Here is a 25,440-nt window from a genome sequence, read left to right on the forward strand (position 1 = left end):
AGGTTCATGCATATAAAAAGATTAGAAAAGTGGCACATAATAAACACTTAATAGAAAATAGCTTCTCTTGTTTATATTTTCATCATCATGACGTATGAAGTTGATAACCTGCCAGAAAATGGGGCTTATTTGTCCCAAATCAGAAATGAAAACTTTACAAAGCTCTGGTGCCAAACCAGAAATTTCTCTCTATGCGAACTTCCTAGCGTGGAAATTTCACACTTGTAGGTTCCTCCACTGCAGGAAATACAGAAGCTGTGGGATTCAGCAGTGTGCCTGGCGGGCTCCACCTGTCACATGATGCTGTTGCTGTGTTGCGGCTGTCTGTATGAGGGGCAGGGGGAGTGCTAGCCTCCTTCAGCCCCCTCCTGGAGGCGGAAGAGAACTGCTTACGGGACACACAAGTGAAAACAGAGAAGCTTGGCCCCCTAGAGGTAGGGAGGAAGTCGAGGATATCCCCCTTTCTGCCCGACCTCCGCCCCTGAATCCGCCCTTTTTCTCCCCTACTTTTTACTTCGTTTGGAATCTGGGCCCTCCCAAAGAGAGGGCAACCTAGAAAGGGAAATGCTGCTTCAAAACCAAAGTCAGTTTTTCCTTCCCTCTCTTCCCCTTCAGCATGGTTTTCAATGGGAAGGAAAAGAGGGCTGTAAATTTGAGACTTTCCTTCTGATGTTCAAGATGGTTTCAGAAGTCTTCAGGATTTAAATCCTATTTTTGCTTGTAGGAATTCCCTAGTTTCCTGCTGCTGTTCAGTATGAAGAGAAAGTTCCTCTAAGCAACCCACTCTCCCCTCTAGATGCAGATGCAGCAAGCTCTGAGCAAACAAATAGTTTTATAACAAGGGTTCACACACTAGCTACTTTGAACCAACAGGCTCCTTGATGCGAATTTCTTCTGGGCTAACCGTGTCTCTTCTCATTTTGAAAGCATTACCTTTATAAGTAGAACTGATATCTTGTCTGAAATTTAGGAATATAGGTAAAAGAGAGGGTATATGCCTATATTTGTATAAGCAAATTAGCTTCCATGTTTTAAGTTCTAAAATTGAATGTGAATCATTGTAGTAACAGCTACTATTTACAGAGCACACAGTGTAGGAATGGCACCAGGTTCTTGATAAACATTTCATTTAGTCTTCCAGATACTCCTTTTGTACAGTGAGTAAACTGAGGTCTAGAGAGGAAAAGTACCTTCCCTAAGGTCTCCAATCTAGATCAGTGGTTCTCAAAGTGGTCCCAGGAGAGCATCTTCATCACCTGCAAACTTAGTAGAAATGCAGACTACCAGGCCCCACCCATACCTGCTGACAGCAACTCCAGGGACACGGGGCACTTAGCAAGTCCTTCAGGTGATTCTAATCCATGATAAAGTTTGGGATCCACTCATCTAGAGCTAGGACGTTGAAGGTACCTGTCACTAGGCTACATTTTGATTATTTGCGAATTTTGATTGCATCTGAATGATTAACCAATGAACTGAAATAAAAGTGCTGAAATTAGTGCCATAGCACTAATCAGTTAATTTTGCCTCCTTTTCATGATAGTTAGCTAGTTGTCCAATGACAGGGAAGTTTTCCTAATCTAGAAACAGCAAGATAGTAGGGAAAAATTACGGATAAATCTTGACTAGTACTCCCAAATTTGAAAACACTGCTTAAGACAGGTTTTGAGGTAAATGTTCATAAAACTTATATGATCTCAGTGGTCTTAAAAATGGGGGGTGATACAGGGGTGTCTGGGTGGCTCAGTCAGTTGGGCGTCCGACTTAAGCTCAGGTCATGATCTCACAGCTTGTGAGTTTGAGCCCCGTGTCGGGCTCTGTGCTGACAGCTCAGAGCCTGGAGCCTGCTTCAGATTCTGTCTCCTTCTTCCTCTGTGCCCCCCCCCCCCAACTTGTGCTCTGTCTGTCTCTCTCTCAAAAATAAACATTAAAAAAAAAAAAAATGAAAGAAAGAAAGAAAGAAAGAAAGAGAAAGAAAGAAAGAAAGAAAGAAAGAAAGAAAGAAAGAAAGAAAATGGGGGTGGGGGTGATATAGATAAAATCCTAAATGACGCATTGGAAGCCTTGACATGTATTAACTCTCTGGAGAATGTAAGTATAGTCATTATATTGCCGAAGTTTTGTGGCCTAGACTGAGTATCCAGCATCTGGAGGCCTTAGGCCTTATACTGCCCCCTTTTGCATTTGAACCATTACTTGGATTTCCTGTCATAATGATCAGAGCGGATGGTCTCGTGTCAAGGGCTGCTCTTGAACCCGTAGATGCCCTATGGCATTCTCTAGAGTTCATTCTAAGGGAAGAGTTAGGTCCACAAGGCAGATGTGTTGAATGGTCCACCCTATAGCTGAACCCCCTCCATTCACAGATGCCACGTCAAAATGAGCTTTTGGAAAGCCTCCTTGTAAGTAGAAGGCAGAAAAGTTGCTCTGGCATTCCTGTACCATTATACTATGTTATATGCTCTGCACTGTCCCCTAAACGGGATAGCATATTGCCACATCCCTCACCCCGGGATGATTCCATCAATGTCAGGTAGACATTGACCCAGAATAAAAACTTTAGTAGGGTGCTCAGTTGTGTGTTTAATATGAAAGGCTTTTACAGGCAAGAAGAGCTGTGTGAGAGAGCTAAAGTCGGAACTCATGATCTGATATTTAGCACCAAATCATAACTTGACTAGTTATTCTGAAAATACCGTGAAATAGGAATCAAATCCTGCCCTCTCCCAAACTACTCACAGCCTGTGCCTTTCTTGAATGGCAGGCTTGGCTTACAATGCATGTTTTTGTCTTCATAATGCCTAGAGTTAACAAGGGGTAACTCTGGGGACTTGCTTCACTTCTGTCCATTGGTTATTATTTGACTTTCCTTCATACATTCATTTTGTCTGAGGCTTGGTCACTATAAAGAATTCAGTACTCTCCTAGTAGCTCAGTTTTTTGTTATTTTTTGTTTTATCATAAATATTTCAGACATTTCGCAGATATCTACCATTTGACCAAATATATAAAATAGTTCTATAGTGTACCCATGTATCCCTTGACCCCACTAGTCCTTATATTCTCCAGAGAAGATCTTCACCCTGAATTTGCTATTTATGGTCATATGCGTTTTTATAATTTTTCTGTACATTTATGTGTCTATAAATAGTATTGAGGATTGTACTGCAAGTGTTAAACTCATATACTGTACATTGTATACAAATTCATTCAGTATTATTTTTCAGATTTATTCACTTTCCAACCTCTCTTGGTTCCTGATTCTTGCCAAGCACTGGCTAGCATGGTCCATTTGCAGAGCTAAGATGATTGTCATCTCTTTTTATTTAAAAAAAAATTTTTTTTTCAACGTTTATTTATTTTGGGGACAGAGAGAGACAGAGCATGAACAGGGGAGGGGCAGAGAGAGAGGGAGACACAGAATCAGAAACAGGCTCCAGGCTCTGAGCCATCAGCCCAGAGCCTGACGCGGGGCTCGAACTCACGGACCGCGAGATCTTGACCTGGCTGAAGTCGGACACTTAACCGACTGCGCCACCCAGGCGCCCCGATTGTCATCTCTTAAACTCAGTGAATGATTGATTCCACCTTTCCCGGCTTTGCTTATATACTTTTTGCGATCTCTCTTAAAACTTAGATTTGCATTTCTCCTTTGTCTTCTTTACAACCCAAAGTAACTTGACAAATTCTTAACCAGTTACAGATTGACAGTAGAGAAACTGTCATACTCAGTTCCTGGACAGAACAGCATGTACCAACAGTAAGGGAAAAGTTGTTCTCTCTCGCATGCTATAACAGGTTTAGGCAAAATCAATCACTAAATACCTCAGCAAATTTCTGGAGCACCTGGCTGGCTCAGTCAGTGGAGCATGCGACTCTTGATCTCAGAGTTCTAGGTTTGAACCCCACACTGGGTGTAGAGATTACTTAAAAATAAAATCTTTTATTATTTTTAAAAATATTTACTTTGAGAGAGAGAGCACAAGCAGGGGAGGGGCAGAGAATGAGAGGGAGACACAGAATCCGAAGCAGGCTCCAGGCTCTGAGCTGTCAGCACAGAGCCCGATACAGGGCTTGAACTCACAACCTTACCTGAGTCGAGGTTGAACTCTTAACCGACTGAGCCACCAGGCACCCCAAAAATAAAATCTTTTAGAAAAATAAAAATAAGTAAATGCCTCGGCAAATTTCTGAGTTACCAGTAAAGAAATCGGATTTATTTTATTTCCAGAATAAGGTTCTGATTCTTGCTGGAAAAAGGACATTTTTTATTTTCATTATTTTGTTTCACAAAGAGTACACATTAGTTTTTTAGCAGAATGGTTTAATGTGACAAGAAGAATGCCCCAGTTCTCATTGCTTTTAGCTTTGTGATCTTGGGCAAATCACCATCTCTCCGGGTCTTCTGTTTCTTCTTTTGTAAAAGGAAAAGAATTGGGCAAGGTGATTGTCATGGCTTCCTACTCAGAAATTTTGACTCAGTCTCTGAGGAACTGACACATCTCAAAGATCTGGGAGAAGGGGATCATTTATGTCTCTCAGAGGCCAAAAATACTTCCAGGTTATAGAACATGCATTATGATAATGAATGGATATTACAGTGAAGATTAATGTGTTTCATTATCTAATCTTCTCTAGGTAACCAAAATAGGTCAGGCTTAGACTTCATTTTATTTTAATGTAGCCTCACGTGGCAGGGATATTTGCAGCCCTAGAAGTCAGCTAAGGACTTTGGCAAGACTTTTTTTTTTTTTTTTAACGAATTTTCTTTCATTTGTTGGGTTTTTTTTTTTTTAATTTTTTTTTTTCAACATTTATTTATTTTTGGGACAGAGAGAGACAGAGCATGAATGGGGGAGGGGCAGAGAGAGAGGGAGACACAGAATCGGAAACAGGCTCCAGGCTCCAGGCTCCGAGCCATCAGCCCAGAGCCTGACGCGGGGCTCAAACTCACGGACCGCGAGATCGTGACCTGGCTGAAGTCGGACGCTTAACCGACTGCGCCACCCAGGCGCCCCTCATTTGTTCGTTTTAAATTGCAATAGTGTTCTTCCCGGACCTGGGAAGGGACCCAGCCCAGATTCTCTGGTTCCTTCTTCTCCTGTTAGACTAGCCGGCCCACATTTTACCCAGCGGCAGAGTTCTTCTCTGGCAAGGTGTGGGCACAGCGAGGCAACTGCCTCCAGAAGGGCTGGGCGGGAGGACACAGATCATGCTGCTGTGCACGAACACTCCCCCGTCCTGAGCCCAGACCGCCCACGTTATTGGGACTCGTGGCACCTGTGCTTTCCTGCTGTCCTAAGGAAGGTGGCACGAAGTCGAGTTTCTGGGCTTTTTTAAATGGTTGACTCAAGTAGCAAAGCGTAGGAAAGGTGTAAGCCCGTGAGGTTGGCGTAGCACTCACTGGATCCCAAGCCTTTGTAAACAGGCAGTTTGTCCAGCCAGGAATGCTTTGGAGCCCAAGACTGAGGACCAAGATGGCTGTGTTTCCGGCCTAGCATAACGAAGTGTAAATCTCACCTTGTTACTTCCCTGACCACAATTCCAAATCAGAATGGTCACGACTGTTAGGAGAAAATAACACAGTCTGTATAGGAAAAAAGACTAAGAGAGTGAACCCCCCGGAATGCCCACCTGGTTATCTCTGGGAGGCATGATTATAGGTTTCTTTAGTTCCCTCCTTTGGGTGTTTTCCTTCTTTTCAACAATGAGCATGAATTACTTGTGAAATTAGAAACAAGCAGTTAGGTGTTATATTTTTTTAGAAGCGCCACTGTGCCTCCAGTGGGAAATCCAGAATCCTTGGCACGGCATGTAAAGACCCTCACCCTTCGGCCCCAGTGATCTTCAGCCCCAGCGAACTGCTCCCCTGTGCACAGTATGCCACTGTCCCTCACAGTTCCTTGGTGCTCCCTGCAGCCCCAGCCGCCACCCTTCTCTCTGCCCTCGACAGCTTTTGGGACTCCTTTGGAGAATTCCTTGTCTACATGCCCACAGGCTGGGTTCGTTTCTCTCTCTTCTCTGTGTTCCTACAGAAAGAACTGAACACAGATCTTTACTATAGCAGTTGGCAGTTTACATAATAACACTCTGTCGAATGGCTGGCTCTCATAAGTCCGATAACTTCCTGAGGGCCATGGACTGACTGATTTTAAATCACCTAAGGATTTCCCCTGCCTTGCCCAGTAGGCATTGGTAGACACTCATCCCATCGTGGACATCCACTGGCAGAGTTGAACATCGTTGAATTCCGTCTGTTTATTCATAATGGCATTTAATTCTTCACCTGGATTAAGATCACAAGAACTGAAGTGTTCCCAGTATCCTACCCCTGTGACTCACCTCAGGATGGAGCACCTGCGGACCTGTCCGCTGACTGGCCAGCCTGAATGGCTCCTTGGAAAGGATGGCTGGAAAGTTGGTTCTCTTCCTGATGTACCTCAGAGGCTGTGCCTGGTATTTTCTGCCCATCTGCACTGTACATTTAGTAGGCCAGCAACCCTTCCTTCACTAAAGCCTCATAGACCATCTGCAATGTCCCTGATACCATCTGTCCCCTTAGGGAATCAGATTTTAAGAGTGGCTGAGATTGAAGACTTGTATCTGTGAGCATGCCCTAAGTCTATTCAGACTGTTCCCCGAAAAAAAACCAAAATTAATCTTCCGTTCTCCTGTAGACTGCTCACAAGAGTCTTCTTCATACTCGAATTTAGTAATTCTTTATCATTTCTGCTTTAGCTTTACCAGCTGGGGTGCTGGCAATTCCACCTGTTCCTAAAACTTCAGATAACCAGAGAAATCTATCAGATTTCAAATGTACAGTCTTTTATGTCAAATATAAATTGTACTTTATGCAAACTTGAATTATATAAAATTGATAGTAATATATGCTACAGGTATTAAGAAAGGCTCATGCAAGTTTTAAAAATAAAAGTTGACACGAATTACATAATGTCAAAGCTAGAGGGCTTGAGCAAATTGTAAGATGCATTTAAGCTACAGCCACATGGCAGCACTGTTTTGGCCAGTAAAATGCAGATACCTGATACCCTTTGGCAGGATTCTGTGAACCACACTGCTGTTGACCACATGAAATGGTGGTTGTGGCCTTGGTGTCTGTTTTTGCATTATTTTAACATCTGCTCTTACTATAATTTGAAACATTTTTACATCCTATTGTAATGTCACCTAAACATTGATTAAATGGTGGTAGTACTTGTATCAGTCCGGAAACTAGCTCATGGAAATAAGTAAGTGTGGGATAAAGCTTAGATATGATAAAACATGCTGAATAAGGTCAGACAACCCCCGTGACCCCCTGTGCTGTCATTTAGGAATGTGTAAGTACTGTGAGCACTGGAGACGCTGCTCAGAAATGAAACGGAGCGTTAATGTAAGCGCACTGTGGTGACGTTAGACCTGTGCCTCCCGAGAATGCACTTACTCCTGTGGAAGGATCTGTTCTGAATTTTGCGTATATTATTCAAAGCCTTCAGGAACACATCCTTGAACAACATGCAGTCATTTTGTTCTTCAGATTTTTTTTGTAATTAAAATTATTATATGCAAGTTTTTAAACCCCATTTTCAAACACATTGGGACAAAATTCATAGGTTTCTATCTTTAAAGTCTTAAATGTGAATGACTTTTACTAATAGGTCTCACCAAGTACTTTATAACTAGCTTAGTAACTTCAAGCCATTCTTTCCACAGTAGCTTTAAAGGTTTCTAGGTTTGATACTGCATATCCAGGGTCATAGGGACATCTAGAACAAACATTTGACATCCCAGAATAGAATGTTAGAATTGAAAAGAAACTCAGAGGTTACAAAGAGGGAAACAGAGAGGACAGCTAAGGGACTGGCTCAGGGTCACACAACATTCAGAGAACTGCATTTTTATATTCTTTTTTTTTTTTTTAAACATTTATTATTTATATTTGAGAGACAGAGACAGAACATGAGCAGGGCAGGGAGGGGAGAGCAGAGAGAGAGGGAGACACAGAATCCCAGGCAGGCTCCAGGCCCTGAGCTGTCAGCACAGAGCCTGACACGGGGCTCAAACCCGCGAACCGTGAGATCACGACCTGACCCGAAGTCGGACACTTAACTGACGGAGCCACCCAGGTGCCCCTGCATTTTTATATTCTTATAGTGTATTTCTATTTGTATTTAGTGTAGCTTTTCCAGTATCCTCTCTGCACGTTTATTTCCTGATATGTATGGGACTTTTCCCACCATGAAAATAAAAAGAAGTTCAGATACATTTGCCCAAGGGAAGAGTGGAACTATCTGTGTTTCTTAGGGGAAAAAAAAAATTGTGTAAGGCTTTTTTCCTACTCAAGACTCTTGGGATACACAATCTTGTAATTAGACTTTTTTCATCAGCTTGTAATACTAACAGTATCATGCTACCGTGTACATTAGAAAGGACGTGATATAAACAGCACATCAAATTCTGGTGAAATTGTGGTTCATGGCGTTTTTCTTCTTTTCAAGATAACGCATATGGTAAAACGTTACGGCAGCACCACGGCTGGGTAGTTCGAGGGGTTTTTGCGGTAAGTGATCCTGCCTTCTATGTTCTGATGGTCACAGCAGGGTGGTGTGTGTGTGTGTGTGTGTGTGTGTGTGTGTGTGTGTGTGCATGCGCGCATAGCATTTCTATTTGCTTTGTTCTCAAGAATAGGAACATAATGTTGCCTATTTAAGTCTATGTAGATCTTTTTTTGTGTGTAAATGTTGGGAAAAAAAAAGCGTCTGGAATAAAGAAGACTGTTAACATGCTTTCCCCTGTCCACCTCCAATGACATTGTGGGAATTTGCCACAGAAGTGGTTGCCTTTCTGATAAGGGAGTAAAGGGTATCCGTGCAGGGATAGGCAGGAAGCTGCCAAATACTCACCAATGATGGGAGATGAGTGGGGCCTTCAAGCTCATAGCTCCCTCTGCTGCCCATTGTATTCCATCCTGTTAATTCTAAGATTTTAATGGATTTTTCTTGCATTTAGTTGGATTTCGTCTTTGACTAATTGTCTAATTGGGTGTGCCAGCAGCTAGGGCTTCTCAGACCATTATTTTCATTGTTGGAGACGTTTGTCCTTGTGTGTTTGGGCTCCTGTTACTCCGCCACTCCTTCCTTGCCAGCATGTTGACCTAAGAACACACACCTGGAAATCGTAGTCCCCTGGACAAATCACTTAGCCTGCTTTTGTAAAATAGCAGGAGTAGATAGATGGCCCCTTTATGTCCTCAGTAATACTCTGTGATTCTGCCATCTGAGGAGAGGTCAGCCTTAGTCAGGGACAGCTGTGAAAAGGCAGAGTGCCGTGTGGTGGTTCACGAGCAGACACGTTAGCTGCGAGTGTTCTGCAGAAGGTCGTGGGACAAAAACAGCCTTGCACGTGTCTTAGTAATTAAAGGATAGGAGACATTATTTGCCTGAGGTGAGAACTCTTTAGGTCATGACTTATCAGGGGGCAGGTAAAGAAAGCGGGAAGAACACAGTGGAAGAAATAAAATGGACTGAACTGGTTTTGGAAGGCCTGGAGGTGGCTAGGCCCGTACCCCACCACTCACCCCCGTAGGAGCTAGGCTGGCTGCAGCTACAGAGTGCTCACGCTCACCTTCAGTATATGTTTTGTAATCACAGTAATAGCTGCCGTCTGGCCGTCGGATACCTTTGTGAACCACGGACAGTGCTAGGTACTTCCACGTTCATTATCTTAAGTAATCTCAGGATTTACTCTCACCGTTCTACAAGTTCAGAACTGTCCGTTCGAGTCCCAGAGTCCCAAAGTGCAGCCATGGCAGAGCCCAGGTCTAAACCCCCTCCGCTGTCTCCGAGGCCACGTCACCACCGTCTGCAGGGAAGACCGCGTCCGACAGGCTGCCGCTGAGCAGTGGATGCAGCTACATTCATTGATCCCAGAGTAAACACTGACTGCTTGCGGGGGACGGAAACCCACGTTCCCCTGGTTAGATGACAAAGCACAGGAACGCTGAGTTGCCCTATTTACAAGAAACAGCTGTGTGTTGTAGTTGTTGTTACGGTATAGGAGTCAGAGTTTAATCCTGAAATATTAATGATCCAAGAGACGTTGCCAACAGAAATGCAAACGTAGCAGAAAATTTAACATGAGCAAGGCTCTTTAAAAACAATTTTTAATTTATAGCATTTTCCCCAGCATATAGGACTTTAGACTCATTAAAAAAAAAAAAAAGTAGAAATCATGGCAGAATAGAAAGGGAAAAAAAATAAATTGTCCATCTTCTCACCACTCCATACAAAATAACCATTTTTAACATTTTCGTGTTTTACCTTCTTACCTTTTATTTGTATGTATATTTATATATTCTTTTAAGATTATTCTATTTAATTTTATATGTTTATCTAAATATATATCTACTTGTAGGGATTTATATTTTTATATGTACGTGTTTGTTATATGTGTAAAATTATTTTTCATACTCTGTATATGCATGTAAATTTTTTTATGTTTAGCTTATGTGATTTTGTATTATCCTCCCCCCTCCCCCCCCCACTTAACAGAGTCAATCATGGCCATTTTTAAATGCCATAAGAGTTTTTGAAAATCATTTTTAATGACTGCAAAATACTTCCCTAGTATGGAGATAATATGATTTATTTGCCCTATCCTCTGTGTTAGACATTTAAGCTGCTTCTGAGGCTGTTGTCAACAGCACTTGTTTATGTGCATTTTTGAGTAAAACTTTTATCTCCTAAAAAATAGGTTCCTAGAAGTGGAATTGTTATGTCTAATGCCAAGAACTATTAGAACTTAGAATTTTGAGCACTTACTGTGTACCAGATGTTGTCTTAAGTGCTTTACATACATAAAATTGTTAATCTCCTAATTCCTAAGTATGTTCTCTTACTTTCCCTGTTATAGACAAAGAAGCCTGAGACACAGAGGTGAAGTAATACACCCGAAATTATAGAGGAAGAACATTTTGAAGGTTCTTGATAGTATTGCCAATAATTTTTAAAGTTGCTGGTTTTTAAGAAAATAGATTATGTTGAGCATTTGGCAACAGCCTCGTCAACAGAAGAGCTAACTCAGCCCTTGGAGCCTCTTACTTTTACTCTCCAAGTCACCCCTGCTTTAGAAAGTGTATTGTTTCTGAAGGTGCTAAGTAATTAGCAGAGGCAAATTCATTTAACTGTCTTAGTTCCTCAGTGAAACAGCTTCTACACTCCGGGAATTTGATTCATTTACCAGCCAAACAGTGAACTTTTATCTTCCCGCTGTTGTAATTTATGGCACTGAAGCCCAGTCCAGGCTCTGCCTCCAGCGTGATTTTTAATCATTGTTCATTTGACCTTTTTGGTTTCCTCTTCAGTTGAGTTCTATCACTGGTTCCTAAGTCGACTTGACTGCATCATAGTCCTGTAGGAACCTTTGGAGAGATACATAGTCTGGGGCCCCACTCTGGAGAAACATTTCAAAAATTTTATTGTACCTAAATACACATGCATAGGGCTTAATTTTTTTTTTTTTAATCAAAAGTCCAAAAGTTATAACAAAAAATAGCGGCCCCTGCCTTCTGTCCCCTCCTTCCCAGACTTACTCCAAAGAGGCTGCCACCTTCAACTACTGTGACTGTCTCTTCCAGTACCTCTGTAATCCTAAAAATGTTTACTGTTCTTTTTGGCCTTATCAGTTTTAGCCATTAATGTTGACTTTCTGTTATAGATTAGGATTTAGCTGTCTTTAGACCTTGCTATCACTACCTCACTTCCCCTCCCTCCACCTTGCCAATATAATTATATTACAAGTTAACATGATAAAGATGAGCCAAAATTGTATGGGTTTTTTTAATTTTGTTTTTATATTTTCCTTGCATCATCAAATCTCTCAAATCACCACCATTCTGAACCCACAGATATATCATACTATCTTACTATATGTCTTGAGGTTTTTTCCGTGAGACTTCCCTTCCAGAACTTTCTAAACTCTGTGCCAATCTTAATTCGTTGTTCAGGCCTGTTGAACTGCTGTGTGCCCTAGGACTCTTCCTTACAAGTTTTTCTGTACAGAATCCCCATCTCACCCTAGCTTCCTAAGTTCTGTTACCTCCTATTTCTTGATCTAATCCCTTGTTTTAGTGTCGTCCCCTAGTGGCTTCTGAAAAATGGTACAAGGGAGCTAAACATCTGAATTCCTGCCTGCCTGAAAATGTCTTTATTCTGCCCTTCTTTTTTTTATATGTATATTTTTTTTAACATTTTAATATTTTTGAGAGAGAGGGTGAGTGTGTGCATGAGTGGGGGAAGGGCAGAGAGAGAAGGAGACACAGAAGCAGAAGCAGGCTCCAGGCTCTGAGCTGTCAGCACGAGCCCGACATGACGTGGGGCTCAAACTCACGAACCATGAGATCGTGACCTGGGCCAAAGTCGGATGCTTAACCGACTGAGCCACCCAGGCGCCCCTATTCTGCCCTTTTTTACTAGAGTGATGCTCTGGCTTGTATAGAATTCTAGGTTAATAGTAATTTTCTCTCAGAATTTTGAAGGCTTCCTCTGTTGTCCTCCAGCTTCCACTGTTACTACTGTAGAGTCTAATGAGTTCCTGTTCCATTTACATAGACTGTTCCTCATCCCTCAGGGTGCTTCCAGGATCTTTATCCTCACATTCTAAAATTGCATGACCTTCTCCTTTTGTCTTTTTCATTCATTATGCTGAGTGCTGGGTAGGTCTTTAAATGTGAAGGCTCCTGTCCTTCAGCTCCAGGAGATTTTCTCACATTACGTTGAGATAATTGCCTTCCCTTCATTCTCTGCTCTCTCCCTTGTACTTCTGCCATTATTTGAGTATTTGGTGTGTACCGGAAAGTGAGCTCAGCGTGTTGTACATATTACATTAATCTCTTCAAATAAGGAAAGTGGTACCAGCCCCTCTTCTACAGAGGAAACGCAGGCTCTAGGGGGTTAAGCACCTTGCTCAAATTTCTCGAGCTAATAATGTGGGAAGATTTGGGATTTGAATCCGTGTCTCCTTCACCCAAGCCTGTGCTTTAACCACTGCATGATAATGCCAGTCAGCCTCCAATTGCAGAAAGGGAGTGGGGCTTATTCTCAAAGACTTGTCAAGAATAAGAAGGCTCAGGAAAGCAAGTGTAGTGTAATTAATTGAAGATTCCAAAGCCTCCAGAGATCTCAGCAGAACCAGTCCAGTGGATCCAGCCAGCGGATTTTGGCAACCTTAGGGAACAACTGGCCTACGAAAGGAAGAGAGCCATCCAGAGCCTAGGAACTGTTCCATCAGGGAAGGGGTGTGGTGTGGCAGCATGGTTGAAAAAACACAGTCGATCCTGAGTTCAGATCCTGGCCCTGGCCCTCGTTAGCAATATAATGTTCATCTGTAAACTAGGGCTATAAACAGTACAGGGTTCTTACACAGATTAAGTGGGATAAGATACGTTACAGCATCAGTGTACAAGCAGACAACAGGGGTAGCTCCCTTCCCTCTGAGAAAATCGTCACGGGTGCAGAGGAAATATTTTCCATGTCGGGGGAAAGAGGGATGGGCAGAGAAACATACGGATGGGACACAAATAGGAGAGTGAGGTGCCCTGGAAGGCTGGCCACGTGGGAACAAAGCCTGGGGGAGCAGCATGCACGCAGGTGGATTCTGAGCATTCAGAAGGAACGGTCTGGATCATGCTGTGAATGAGAAGGAAGCTTTTCTCAGAACTTCTCCCTCAGCACTCCCTGATTTGTTGGCATCGTTCATCCGCAAGATGGCCCGAGTACATACTTGTTTTCTTAGAGCCCGTGGCTTGGAAGGGTGTAGTATCACCCCCCCTCATCTCCGTGTATGCGTGTGAGTGTGTGTGCACGTATGCACTCATGCATAAGCGTAAAGCGTGCAAGAGCAAGAGACGTGGTGCAGATTCTCACGGGCAGTTCTTTTGCAGTTAGCTCTGAGGGCGGCTCCGTCCTATGAAGATTTTGTGGCCGCGTTAACCATCAAGGAAGGCGACCACCAGAAAGCAGCATTCAGTGTTGGGATGCAGAGGGACCTCAGCCTTTACCTCCCTGCCATGGAAAAGCAGCTGGCGATACTGGACACTTTGTACGAGGTCCACGGACTGGAGTCTGACGAGGTGGTATGACGTCTGCAGGACCGCGCTGCCTCCTACCTTCAGGGAATAAAGTCTGCTAACGTGTTTTGTTGCCCTGCTTCATTCCCAGCAGCAGCTTCGACCCTCTCCAGCCCCGTACTCGGTGGGATGGAGAGAAGGAGGCAAAGCCTAGTGCTTTTATATATAATTTTTTTTTAATGCGTATGTGTTCTGTGTGTTTAAAAATCAAGGTGCTATATATTTCAGTTCAAAGGGCCTCCTGGAAACCAAATCATAGCTGTTATATTAGAATTGAACAGCAAGTTATAAGAGCAGATTTGACAAATGAGTTTGTCAGTACTGTGTTTTGTTTTTACCTTTCACGCCCCAGCTGAAAATGAGCAAGTTCTATAGCAAGGACTGTAACACATAGCCAGTGTTTCGATCAACTTAGACTAAAAACTGGGGGGAAGGCTAAGCCCCTTTGTTGAAGCTATTGAAATGTGGAGTTGGTATTCCTAGACGTTCAGAGAATCCTCTCTCCCACGGCTCTGTGGACAGGAAGCGCCTGTGTAGTTCAGGCGTTTGGGGCATTGGTGTGGGCACGTCAGTGTCGAGGAGGAAGACACAAACACGGAGTGCCATCCTTGTCCGTGGTGGGGAGACTGTGGCTCCGAAGGGGTGAGTGGTGTGGACTGACCCCAAGCAGGGGGACAGTCTGGCAGAGATGTGACAGGTCACCCGAGATGACCCCTATCTAGTGCCCACACTTAGCCGGCATGCTTTCCCCTGCACCATCTGAATCAGTACAGTGAAACTGTGACATTCAGACTTTAGGGCTTATTACCCATTTTAGAAGTAAGGTGTAGAGGTTGAGGAGTTTACTCACAGGCATATAGCTTCTACTTAGAGGAAGCTGATGATTGCAAAGTGTGATCTGGACCACCTCTGCATCAAAATCACATGGACTGCTTCTTCAAACAGCAAATTCCCAGGCCTTACCCTGACCTACTAAAGAATCAGAGTAGTGGGGGGTGGGACTCAGGAACCTACATTTGAATAAACTTTCCAGCTGATTCCTGTACACCCAGGGTTGAAGAACTACAAGATTAAATTCTAGTTTAAATTCTAGTTTGCAGAACTCTTCTGCATGAACTAAATGGTGTGTCCTTTCTTTTCCAAAGAGGAAGAGACTTTCATTGAAATAAAATAGTTAAAGGGAGAGTGAGACGTAGAGCAAGTCTACTCACCATTTTCTTAACTGAACCAGCATCGGCGCCCAGCCATGAGGCTTGAGCATCGCATCAGGGACCACGGTTCTGAATGTGCTCTCTGATCAGTCTTGGTATCATCACCAATAGTGCAAAGCAAGCTGTCTTTACAGCTTTAAGACAGTATCAGAGTTTAAAGGTAGGATTTAATCTTGCATAATACAACCCTGGGTAGGCGTTCTCCTGGAAAGTGTGTGACGCCAGGGGTCTCCAGTAGGCCAAACTGCCAAGAGTGGGCGTGGGAGGAAAGTCATGGAGGCTTCCCCCCCAGGGGCTGCTTCCTTCTAGCAGCTGGAAGAGAAGGTCCAGCGGAAGGTAGTGCCCCAGGGTAGAAGGTGAGGGCCTTTAAAGGGCACAGGTGCATGCTACCTGAGCAGCCCCAGGTGATTCTCTTCCAGGACAAAGAGAACCCTCTCCTTAGGCGGAGGTTCGTGTAGGGAGGGGTTTTGATTTTGTCTTTTATCTGTCTTTAAACGAATTGGCATTTATTTAGCTCGGATTAATGAAGCAGGTATGCAACTTACGTAAGGACTTCTGGAAAATGCTTAAAGAAAAACAAATGTTTAAAGGCTGGGGAAACGGTGCTAAAATGGTATCGCTTCTTCTGTATTTTAGCGCTTGTTACTGGCAGCTGCCAAGGCCTGTGTGTCGTTTCCCCTGCCCCCACAAGCAGCTAGTGTGGATCTCCTCTGGTCAGTGCGACTGTGACGGAGGAGCCGGAGGCTACTTCGGACTTCCTGCCCTCCCCGTAGCCTCCCGAGAGGGAAAAAGAAAGCAACAGCCAGTCTGTGCTCGAACCCTGAACGGAGGCACTTTAGGCATTGTGCTGTTGCAAGGGGGTGCCACCGGGAGACTGTAAGTATCCCTTCGGAGCAGCTGCTGCCGCCCCGTCACCCCCAGTGAGCTCATGTGGTCTCTTGGAGAGGGTGCGGGTACACGGCGCGTGCCTCGGACTCGCCACCCAAGCTCTGGATACACACAGACAGAAGACAGCTGCTCGGCGTGGCCATTTCACAGTTCTATAGGTACGGCCTTGGTTTCCATAACTTGGTTTTCCGGGGAAGAAGAATTTAATATTATCTGGGATCACTGGGAACCCAGATCAGAATAGCTTGAGTCTTGAATAAGTTACATTTTGTACTCCCCCTTTTCCCACCCCCGTAGACAGGCGTAGTGTTTTTGACAGGTATTTTCCTCACTGGAGCATGTTAAATGTGCCCAAGATGTATAAAGCTCGCAGGGTCCTGAATAAAAGGAACTGGAAATTGAACCTCGTGCTACGTGATAAATGCAACTTGACGTGCAGTTTGGCACAGTCAGAGCTTCCTCCTGGACACCCAGCATTTGCTTCTAGTTGAGGTTCTAATCTGCAGGTACCGTCTGAGATGGGAACAAAGAAAAGATAGTTAAGACCTTTGCTGCATGATCCTCCAAGATTTCTGGGACTTTTAAGCTTTCTTTCACCCAGTGAGAGATGAGAAAACATTAGTATGCTTGTCGACAGAGGAGTCACCTTGCCCTCATTGCTCAAAACATTTTTAGGATTCCTTTTTTGGAGTAACCTTTAGAGAGATCCTGAAGAAGAAGGTAATTTGTCTTCTAGGGGTTAGTAGAAGCTGATAAGTAACATAACAAAGTGCTTGGTGCACGTAATTTCGTCACGTGCGCACCTCTCCCCATCCCCCCACAGGAGAAGCCAGACTTTTCACTTCAGGGGGATTAATACACATTTGTCCAACTGAACAAACTCCTTTCGATGCTGGCAATTATCATTATTATTATTTTGTCCTTTGAAAGCAGATTTGCTTCATTATAGCTAATCCTGGTGAAAAATGTTAAGTCGGAGGGATACCTTTTGGGGACCAAACCAACTTACAACTATGAGGTGGAGATGATTTTCTTGTCAGCTCTTGATCCAGCTCTGCAGGGAGTTCTGGAAGCAGGGCTCTCTGGAGGTCGAGCATCTGAGTCCCCAGAGAATTGACTTTGAAAGGCAGTGTTCATTAGGATGTGTAAGTCGTGGCTTGAGGCACCTTGTCATCACTATTTGCATGTCATTTCTGAACAGAGAGTTTCCTCAAATGTCAGTTTGCACAATAAGGGATATCTGGACTCCAGAACTCAGCCTTGCCGCTTTCTGTTACTGGGGATAGCCAGCAGTGCCCCCTCAGAGCACTGGAGCCACCCCCCACTCTAGCTGTTCTGCCCCATTCCTTAGCAGCTTCCTCTAACTCCTACCTACGTGGAGCCCCTGCTACGGACCTAGCCCACAGTCAGGTGCCCAGTCGCCGGGGATTCTGTTCTCGGACTTCATTCAGGAGCTTCTTAAAGAACCCCCGGTCCCATTTGTAGCTGTGAAGCAGGTGACCGCCATGTGCGGAAAGTGACCTGTCATCAGATGAGTGCCGCCGGGAACGTTTGCGGGCATCTCTTTTTGATTATTAATTGCATCTGTGTATATACCCAAAAAGTCCATGCTTTCAACTTTATATTTTTGGAACAGTGTTTTTAATGAACAATAGGTGGAAGGAGCCAGTAAATAAAGTCACTTTTCTTTATTAAATTTGAAGGAAATAAAAGAGCTAGAGTAAGAGGTCTCTTATTAATGGGACCTGATCTGATTAGGAAAATCACATAGATGAAGAAATATCGTTTAAGACAGTAGAGAGTCAGGGGGTCGTGAGCAATATGAGATGATGTGAGGCAATTTTCTGAAAGCTTCTTATGTTTCTTTTCTATTTAAACTAGTACATCCCACAAGAAGTTGGTTACTTAATGGTGCGTTTCTGAATCGATTAAAATCAGTTACTTCAGGTATTAGTCCTAGGTTTTACAACTCTTCAGCTTCCCTATTCTGATGTTTTATGGGTGGTTTTTTTAGGGTAAACCGTCAACCTTTTTTACATTTTAGGTTTAGAATTTGTAAGTAAAATATGTTTTAAGCCATCGTTCTGTCAGCTGAGCTAATGTGCTTGGTCTTAGAAGGCCTGAACTTCAGATGCCCTTTGTGATCTGGTGCAGTCTGTGCACCAACCTCAGTGTGTACAGTAAGTCTTGTGTCCCTGTGAAGTGTATATGGAGGGCTTTCTTTAGAAATACGTTCTGCTTCTGGATGTCCCTTTGTAACCTGCAGTTGCTTACTCAGGGCTTTCATAATAATGACATACAAACTACTCAGTAGCTGTCTAATCGTATTTTAAGACCGCTTACCAGTTACAAGGTTGTTAGGGATCCATTCAGCACTTCATGAACAAACTGTTCGCCGGACCTTCTCTGTAAACGTTCCCGGTTCCCACCCTGTTGCAGCCAGTAGTCCTGTGTATGGAGGCCACTTGCATGACTTCTCTCGTCGCACTGCTGCTCTAAGGCACTCCAGGGCATGATTAAGTGATCATTGGCGGTACGCATGCATTGATCCTTCTCCTCTGCTGTTCTTCTATAGCCTTTCATTCAACGGAAAAAACATACCACGGCTCTGTAATGCAAAAGTTTGCAAGATTTTTTGGTTGCCCTTTTTAAGCACTTCTCTTTCAGAGCGAACAGATGTTTTCAGCTAAGCTATGTGAGAACATAAGGAAGAGATCCTGCTTGTTTTAAGCACCGTTCTTTCTATTACATATATTTTAAAGTGTGGTCATGTGGTCAGTATTTCTTCCCTGTACTTTATAAACAGCAACCACCCTGGGACGGTTGGCACCCCTTGCAAAACTAATGAGATCACAGACTCCTGTGTACATGTCTCTTCATAGGTGCGTGTGGAGTCAGTGATGACAAGACGGGTGACCTAGAAGTATTCTGTTGCTTCCCAGAAGGCTGATGAGCCAGTGTCATGGCATGTTTGATGTCTGAGTCCCCAGTGTCATGACAGTTTCACTAGAATGTCAGTAAACAGCCCAACTACCTCATGTGAAATTGGCTGTGGACAATCTGTGTCAGATGAGACACGTATTTAAGGTTGATTGAATCTGGTTAGTAGATTGGACAAAATGATGTCTCTCTAAGGAAAAAAACATGAGACCAGATGCCAAAGGCTACAATGTACATAGATTTCCTTGGATTAATTTTTTAAGTCGGTGTTGAATTCCAGCCCCAGTATTCTTATCTTGAGTGTTTATGGTCTCATAGATCCACGCACTTTGAATACCTGTCACATGCAGTCTTGTGTTAACTGTTCTTGTCCTAAAGCATTTTGAATGAGCAGCATAATGGCAGTAGAAAGCGAGTGTCAAGTAGTTTGTTGATTTGTTCATTTTAATGGGCCTTTACTTAGAATATAATGTGTTGGAGCCTTTGGGGACCAACCAGTGAATGAGAATTTCATGTTTGGTGTTCATGTAAAAACTGTCCAACTTCTTACTCTATATCTTGTGGGGAGGGTTTTACTTTTTTTGCAAAAATGTTTGAAAACATCTGTCAGATTTTATATTCGTTAGTTATAATAAACTTATTTTTAAAGTATTTTATCAAGCGCTTCTCTTATTTTTAAAGTATTTTTTATCAAGTACATCTTCTAAAGATTTTTCTGTGCACTTCTGAATTGAATATGCCAATAATAAGTCTCATTTGTGGAACACATACTGTTTGCCAGGCATCATTTTAAGCCCTTTACCAACAGTAACACATTTAATCCTCCTACTCACTCTGTAAGGCCAGTACTGTTGTTATCCTCAGATTACAGATGAGAAACGGGCGCAGACTGAGGAAGCCCCTTGCCTAAGATCCCACAGCTGTTAGGGAATAGAGCCAGGCTACAAACTCAAGCAGCCTAGCTCTGAAATCTTTATAAAACTGGTTAAAACCTAAACAGAAATTAATTTTGAAGCATCAAAAGACCTCTGTAATGGCATTGCACTGGGTGTGCCTAGCATTCTAGAACCATTAGCTCCTTTCACAGTGGCTCTGTTCTTTGGCCCGGTTTTAATTCTGTTTTCAGAAAAACCACAAATGCAGAACAGATAGATGAGTTTGCTATGCCTAATATGTGAGTGGCTGTGTGATTAAAAAGTTCACGTTCAATAGGCCATACTTTTTTCGAAATCACTTGATGCCAAAGTAGGGTTGCACCTGTTGGGTTTTCTCTCTTGTATGCTTGTTGGTGGATATTAAATACCTGCAGGTAGATGGGTCTGCATGGCTGGTGTGAGAAACCACACTGTCCACAGAGAAGCTTCCTGTCAATTGCCCGCACGAGGCCTCCTCTCCAGCCACCTCTTTATTTTTACTTTTTTAATGTTTATTTATTTTTGAAGGAAAGAGAGAGCATGAGCAAGGGAGGGGCAGAGAGAAAGGGAGACACAGAATCCGAAGCAGGCTCCAGGCTCCGAGCTGTCCGCCCAGAGCCCGACGTGGAACTCGAACTCAAAAACCACGAGATCACGACCTGAGCTGAAGTCGGACGCTCAACCGACTGAGCCGCCCAGGCGCCCCAACCAGCCACCTCTTTAAATACATGATCTGAGCCAATTAGAAGTCAGGGAAGCAGGATTGAAGGAAGAGAAGCAAGTGAAGTTGTGGTAGGTCCTTGAGCGCAAGGTTCACGTGGACTCTGCTGGAGTGGCCGTGTTGGGCCACATGCGAGAGAGAGAAGAGACAGCTGGTAGAGACAGAAAACAGATGGTGTGGGCCCACTGAGGAACCGTGTAGCTGCCAGGGCACCTACAAACTTTCTCGGCAGGCTGACTTTCTCTTTCCTACTTCCAGTGCTCAGGAGACCTGCTTTCCTGCCCTGGGAGTCCTCCCCTGGAGAAAGGTGGACCTTTACAATACAGCCCCAACTCTCCTTACACCTCCTCTGGTGGGCGTCTGTCCCTTGAAACAATCACTATGATGAGCATATGTGTCTCTGTTCCCCAATGAATATGGGCACATCATTTTTTTTTTTTTTTTTTTTTACTTCTGTTAATGTTTATTTTTGAGAGACAGCACGAGCAGGGGAGGAGTAGAGGGAGGGAGAGACACAGAATCCGAAGCAGGCTCCAGGCTCTGAACTGTCAGCACAGAGCCTAACATGGGGCTCGAACTCACAAGCCGTGAGATCATGACCTGAGCCAAAGCCGGATGCTTAACCGACTAAGCCACCCAGGCACACCCCCCCAGGCAAATCTTTTTTTTTTTTAATTTTTTTAAAATGTTTATTTATTTTTGAGGGAGACAGAGCACGAACAGGGGAGGAGCAGAGAGATAGGGAGACAGAATCCGAAGCAGGCTCCAAGCTCTGAGCTGTCAGCACAGAGCCTGACGCGGGGCTCAAACTCACAAACTGCGGGATCATGACCTGAGCCGAAGTCGGACGCTTAACCGACTGAGCCACCCAGGCACCCCCGGGCAAATCTTAAAGAAAAAACAAAGTGGCCTACATTGAAGAACCACCACCCTTGTCCCCCTTGCTGTATAAAAACGGAAGTGACTGTCCATACCTGAAGTCAGTTTGTATGAGCTCTGCTTGTTCTAAGTTATGGGCACTTTCTCCACAGAACCCTAGGAGCTTTTTTGCAATGGTTTTGTTCTCACAAACCTTAAACTTCAATACTGCCAGGGATGGCTGTGTGAGGACCAGCTATCTCCTGCCTTCTCCATACCTACCAGGAACAGTGCTATCAGGAGGTGTGTGAAGAGTCGGCTTTTGTCCCTTAGCACTGCCCTCTGTAGTACTTGGGAGCCATGGAAAGATAAGCTTCCTGGAGGATGAACCAAGGTGTGTTCAGAAAGAGAACATGTTTCAATATCTGTCCTGAGTTCTAGTGGGTAGGGGATAGAGTAGCCTCCTGATCATGAGGGACCAGCTGACGAGAGGCTGTGTCTGCTGCATGTTATTCTTCCAGAATCTGTGAATCCGAGTACATTTTCTGTCTCTTCTATTTTTCTACAGTAAACACAGGTTCACTTGGAAAATCTGTGCCTAGTGGCTGTGATGGAGAAACCAAAAGAACAATTAGGTAGGAATGGAACCGTCCTGGAGTTGGTGTTTGTATTTGTTCTTACGTTCACATGTGTCAATTAGATGTCTGAGACCCTTTATACAAGCACACATCACACCCTTCATACATTCATACACACACACACACACACACACACACACACACACACACACACATACACACACCCTGACACTGTCCTCATCACCATCATTCTTTCCAGAGGCACAAAATGGAGATACTGCCTTTGTCGCAGGGATGGTTCAGGCTGAAAGAATCGATGAGTGTTAATGGTCTGACATCAGCATTGGACTGGAGACACAAATCACACTTAGGTGGTTTGCTGTGTAATCACATCTCCTTTTTTTAGAGAACAGAATTGTCACATCTTTGCTAACACTGAGTGTGCGGCCAATTTTAGGGCTTGCTGCTTTGGCTTGACGGTCCAAGTTGTTGAAAAGTTTTTAGATGTTTTAAAAGTCAGATCTTGATTCAGAGTTCTGCATGAGATCACCTTCGACATTCCCCCTGACCTTTACCTTTCCACTGACCGTTACGTGTCACTGACCAAACCTTCCCCCAGGTTTTGTGAGTCACTAGGGCAGATGGGGCTCAGACTTTCTGCCTGGCTCCTCCTGATTTAGACCTGGCTCTCTACCGCCCTTCTCTGCAAACTTGTTAAATTCATTCATGTCCAGATAGCAGCCTCAGATGCTTCTGCGATAGCAGACTCCCATGTGGACAGCCCTTAAGTTACCTTCAAGTACAAGCCGCTCACCTGGATTGTGGTCTTGAGCTCCAACCAGACCCACTTGCCTTCTGATCTTCTTAGATGTCCTACCTTCATCTGAAACCCTCAGTCCACACTCGGTCACCTCTTAAGCTTTGCCATTTACGTAGGTGGCGTCACTATTATTCCAGTCACCCAGGCAGGAAATTCCGACACCCTGAGCTCCTGCCTCACTTCCACTCTCTCTACCCAGTTGGCTATGAAGGCCTGCCTCAGCCTCCTCACTCCGGGGGCTGCAGCCTTGACCTCTGAATTCGGTGCTCTTGCAACCTGTCTGCCACTGCCTTCCAAATCTGAAAACACTTTATGACTCCTTGCCGTGGTTCAGATTCTTTCACAAACTTGGAATGCCCTTTTCCCTTCCCCTTCCTCAAAGCCCAGATTGAACCTCACCTCAAAAACTGCCCCACACAATAATCCCAGCCATTAAGTTCACCTCTGAACACCTGTGCTTCTAAACAATACTGCATAAATTAGAACTTAGGGATAGGAAGCATGACTCCCAAGAGAACTAGACATTCTTGGATGAGTCTTTTGTTTATTGGTTGTAGCACCTTCCTCACTAAATCATGAACTTCACCTTATTCAAGTCAGGGCGTCTAGCACCCGACACTGCCTTCCTTGCCCATGGAAGGATTCTAAAACTGTCTTAGAAGTTGGGCATTACTTGGGGCGCCTGGGTGGCGCAGTCGGTTGAGCGTCCGACTTCAGCCAGGTCAAGATCTCGCGGTCCGTGAGTTCGAGCCCCGCATCAGGCTCTGGGCTGATGGCTCGGAGCCTGGAGCCTGTTTCCGATTCTGTGTCTCCCTCTCTCTCTGCCCCTCCCCCGTTCATGCTCTGTCTCTCTCTGTCCCAAAAATAAATAAACGTTGAAAAAAAATTAAAAAAAAAAAAAGAAGTTGGGCATTACCTCACACGGTGCTCCCCTGGTTCTTTAAGTGTGTTGGTTCCATTATCCAACTAGCTAAGAACATTCTGAAGCAAAACCCTGTGCATCTCTCCTTTCCTGCTTCCTCTGCTACTCAAATACTCTGAGTGCCTGACCACTCAGCATAAATAATTTGTGTTTTTTATATTGTGCTGTGGGCTCGGTCTTCGGCTTTGTCCGGCAAAGCTGAGGTCAGCAGAAAGGTTACTCAAGACTCCATGCAAGTCAAGAGAGGTGAGAGAGAGGCTAAGGGAAGTCTCCCTGAGCTGCTTTCAAGCTCCCACATTTATTGAGCATACATCCAGGGAAACATTGTGCGATACGTCAGTGGGCTGCATGTAGAAAGCATGCAGAAAAACAAGGCGGTTCCCAAGACTGTAAAAGAGCAGATGCAGAAAGCAGGGTGGAGAAGAAGATAAAATATTCCATAGATAACATGGTCTAAGGAATTCATGAGCACAGGCAGGACCCAGCCCCTATACACACGTTAATTAGACACTGGCCTGCTGTTTTCAGCAAGGCCAGAAAGCAGTGTTCTTCTTTGCAGTGTGTTCCCTATGTTCTCCTCACCCGGGACATAGCTCTTTGATTTCCCACATATTACCTTAATTAATGCAGGTATAAAATGTTTTTTTAAATGGTGCTTATGTGTATCAAATTAGGAACAATTAGAAGACAAAGTCCAGTTCATAGTTTTCAGCTCTATACGTTTAAGTAAATCACTAGAAGGACTTAAAAAAACAAGCAAATAAAAACACTGATGTTTAAGCCCCTCCTGATCACTTAAATCAGTCTCTGGAAAGCAGCCTGACACTTGTATTGGTAAAATCTCCCCCGTGATTATAATATGCAGCCCGACTGAGAACCCACAGTTGCTGGTTTTGACATTTCAAATTGTGCTTTTGGGGGGTGCCCTGCTGACTCAGTCAGTAGATCCTATGATTCGTAATCTCAGGGTCATGAGTTCAAGCCCCACATTGGGCATGGAGCCTAGTTAAAATTTAAAAATTAAAGAAAAGAAAACACCTTTTTTTTAAAAATAAATAAAATTGTGCTTTGGGTTTTTTTGTCTTGTGGTGTGTGTGTGTTTAGGATAAGTAAGACCAGATCACAAAACCTTCATCCCCTAAATCCTAACAAAATGAACTACCAAAATAAGTAAAAATTTTAAAGGTGAAAACCAGTTAAAAAAAAAAAAAAAAAATATATATATATATATATATATTCACCATCAACAAAGCAAGGAAGGAGCCCAACCTTGCCATTAAGCCCCAAACTCCAAAAGATGATCACCAAAGAAAAAGACCAGATTTTCTGGCAAGAATGAAAAGAGTTCCTAATCCTGCCACCCTATTGAGGGCATTTGCAAACTCCAGAATGCTCATTAAAACCTCAGGTTTTGGAAGGAAACTGATTGGAGAGTTGGGGCAAGATGAGTAGACCTCTCTTCC

At 43.8% G+C, this 25,440-nt stretch overlaps 1 protein-coding gene across 8 annotated transcripts in view; it reads left to right on the forward strand.

The window, feature by feature from the left end:
- The window catches only part of PLEKHA8 (pleckstrin homology domain containing A8), a 94,691-nt gene that overhangs the window by 43,949 nt on the left and 25,302 nt on the right, over nucleotides 1-25,440 (forward strand). For 3 of the 8 annotated variants that reach the window (XM_047830407.1, XM_047830400.1, XM_047830393.1), the window contains exons 13-14: nucleotides 8,499-8,560; nucleotides 13,940-19,815. In XM_047830407.1, the coding sequence (XP_047686363.1) occupies nucleotides 8,499-8,560; nucleotides 13,940-14,137 (260 nt within the window). In that variant the 3' untranslated portion in view covers nucleotides 14,138-19,815. Of the gene's footprint in view, nucleotides 1-8,498; nucleotides 8,561-10,911; nucleotides 12,301-13,939; nucleotides 19,816-25,440 lie in introns of those variants that run through there. The other 5 variants (XR_007146351.1, XR_007146353.1, XM_047830416.1 and 2 more) reach the window with 2 other exon arrangements.

Source organism: Prionailurus viverrinus, chromosome A2 (assembly GCF_022837055.1).
Source record: "Prionailurus viverrinus isolate Anna chromosome A2, UM_Priviv_1.0, whole genome shotgun sequence".
Taxonomy (NCBI): domain Eukaryota; kingdom Metazoa; phylum Chordata; class Mammalia; order Carnivora; family Felidae; genus Prionailurus; species Prionailurus viverrinus.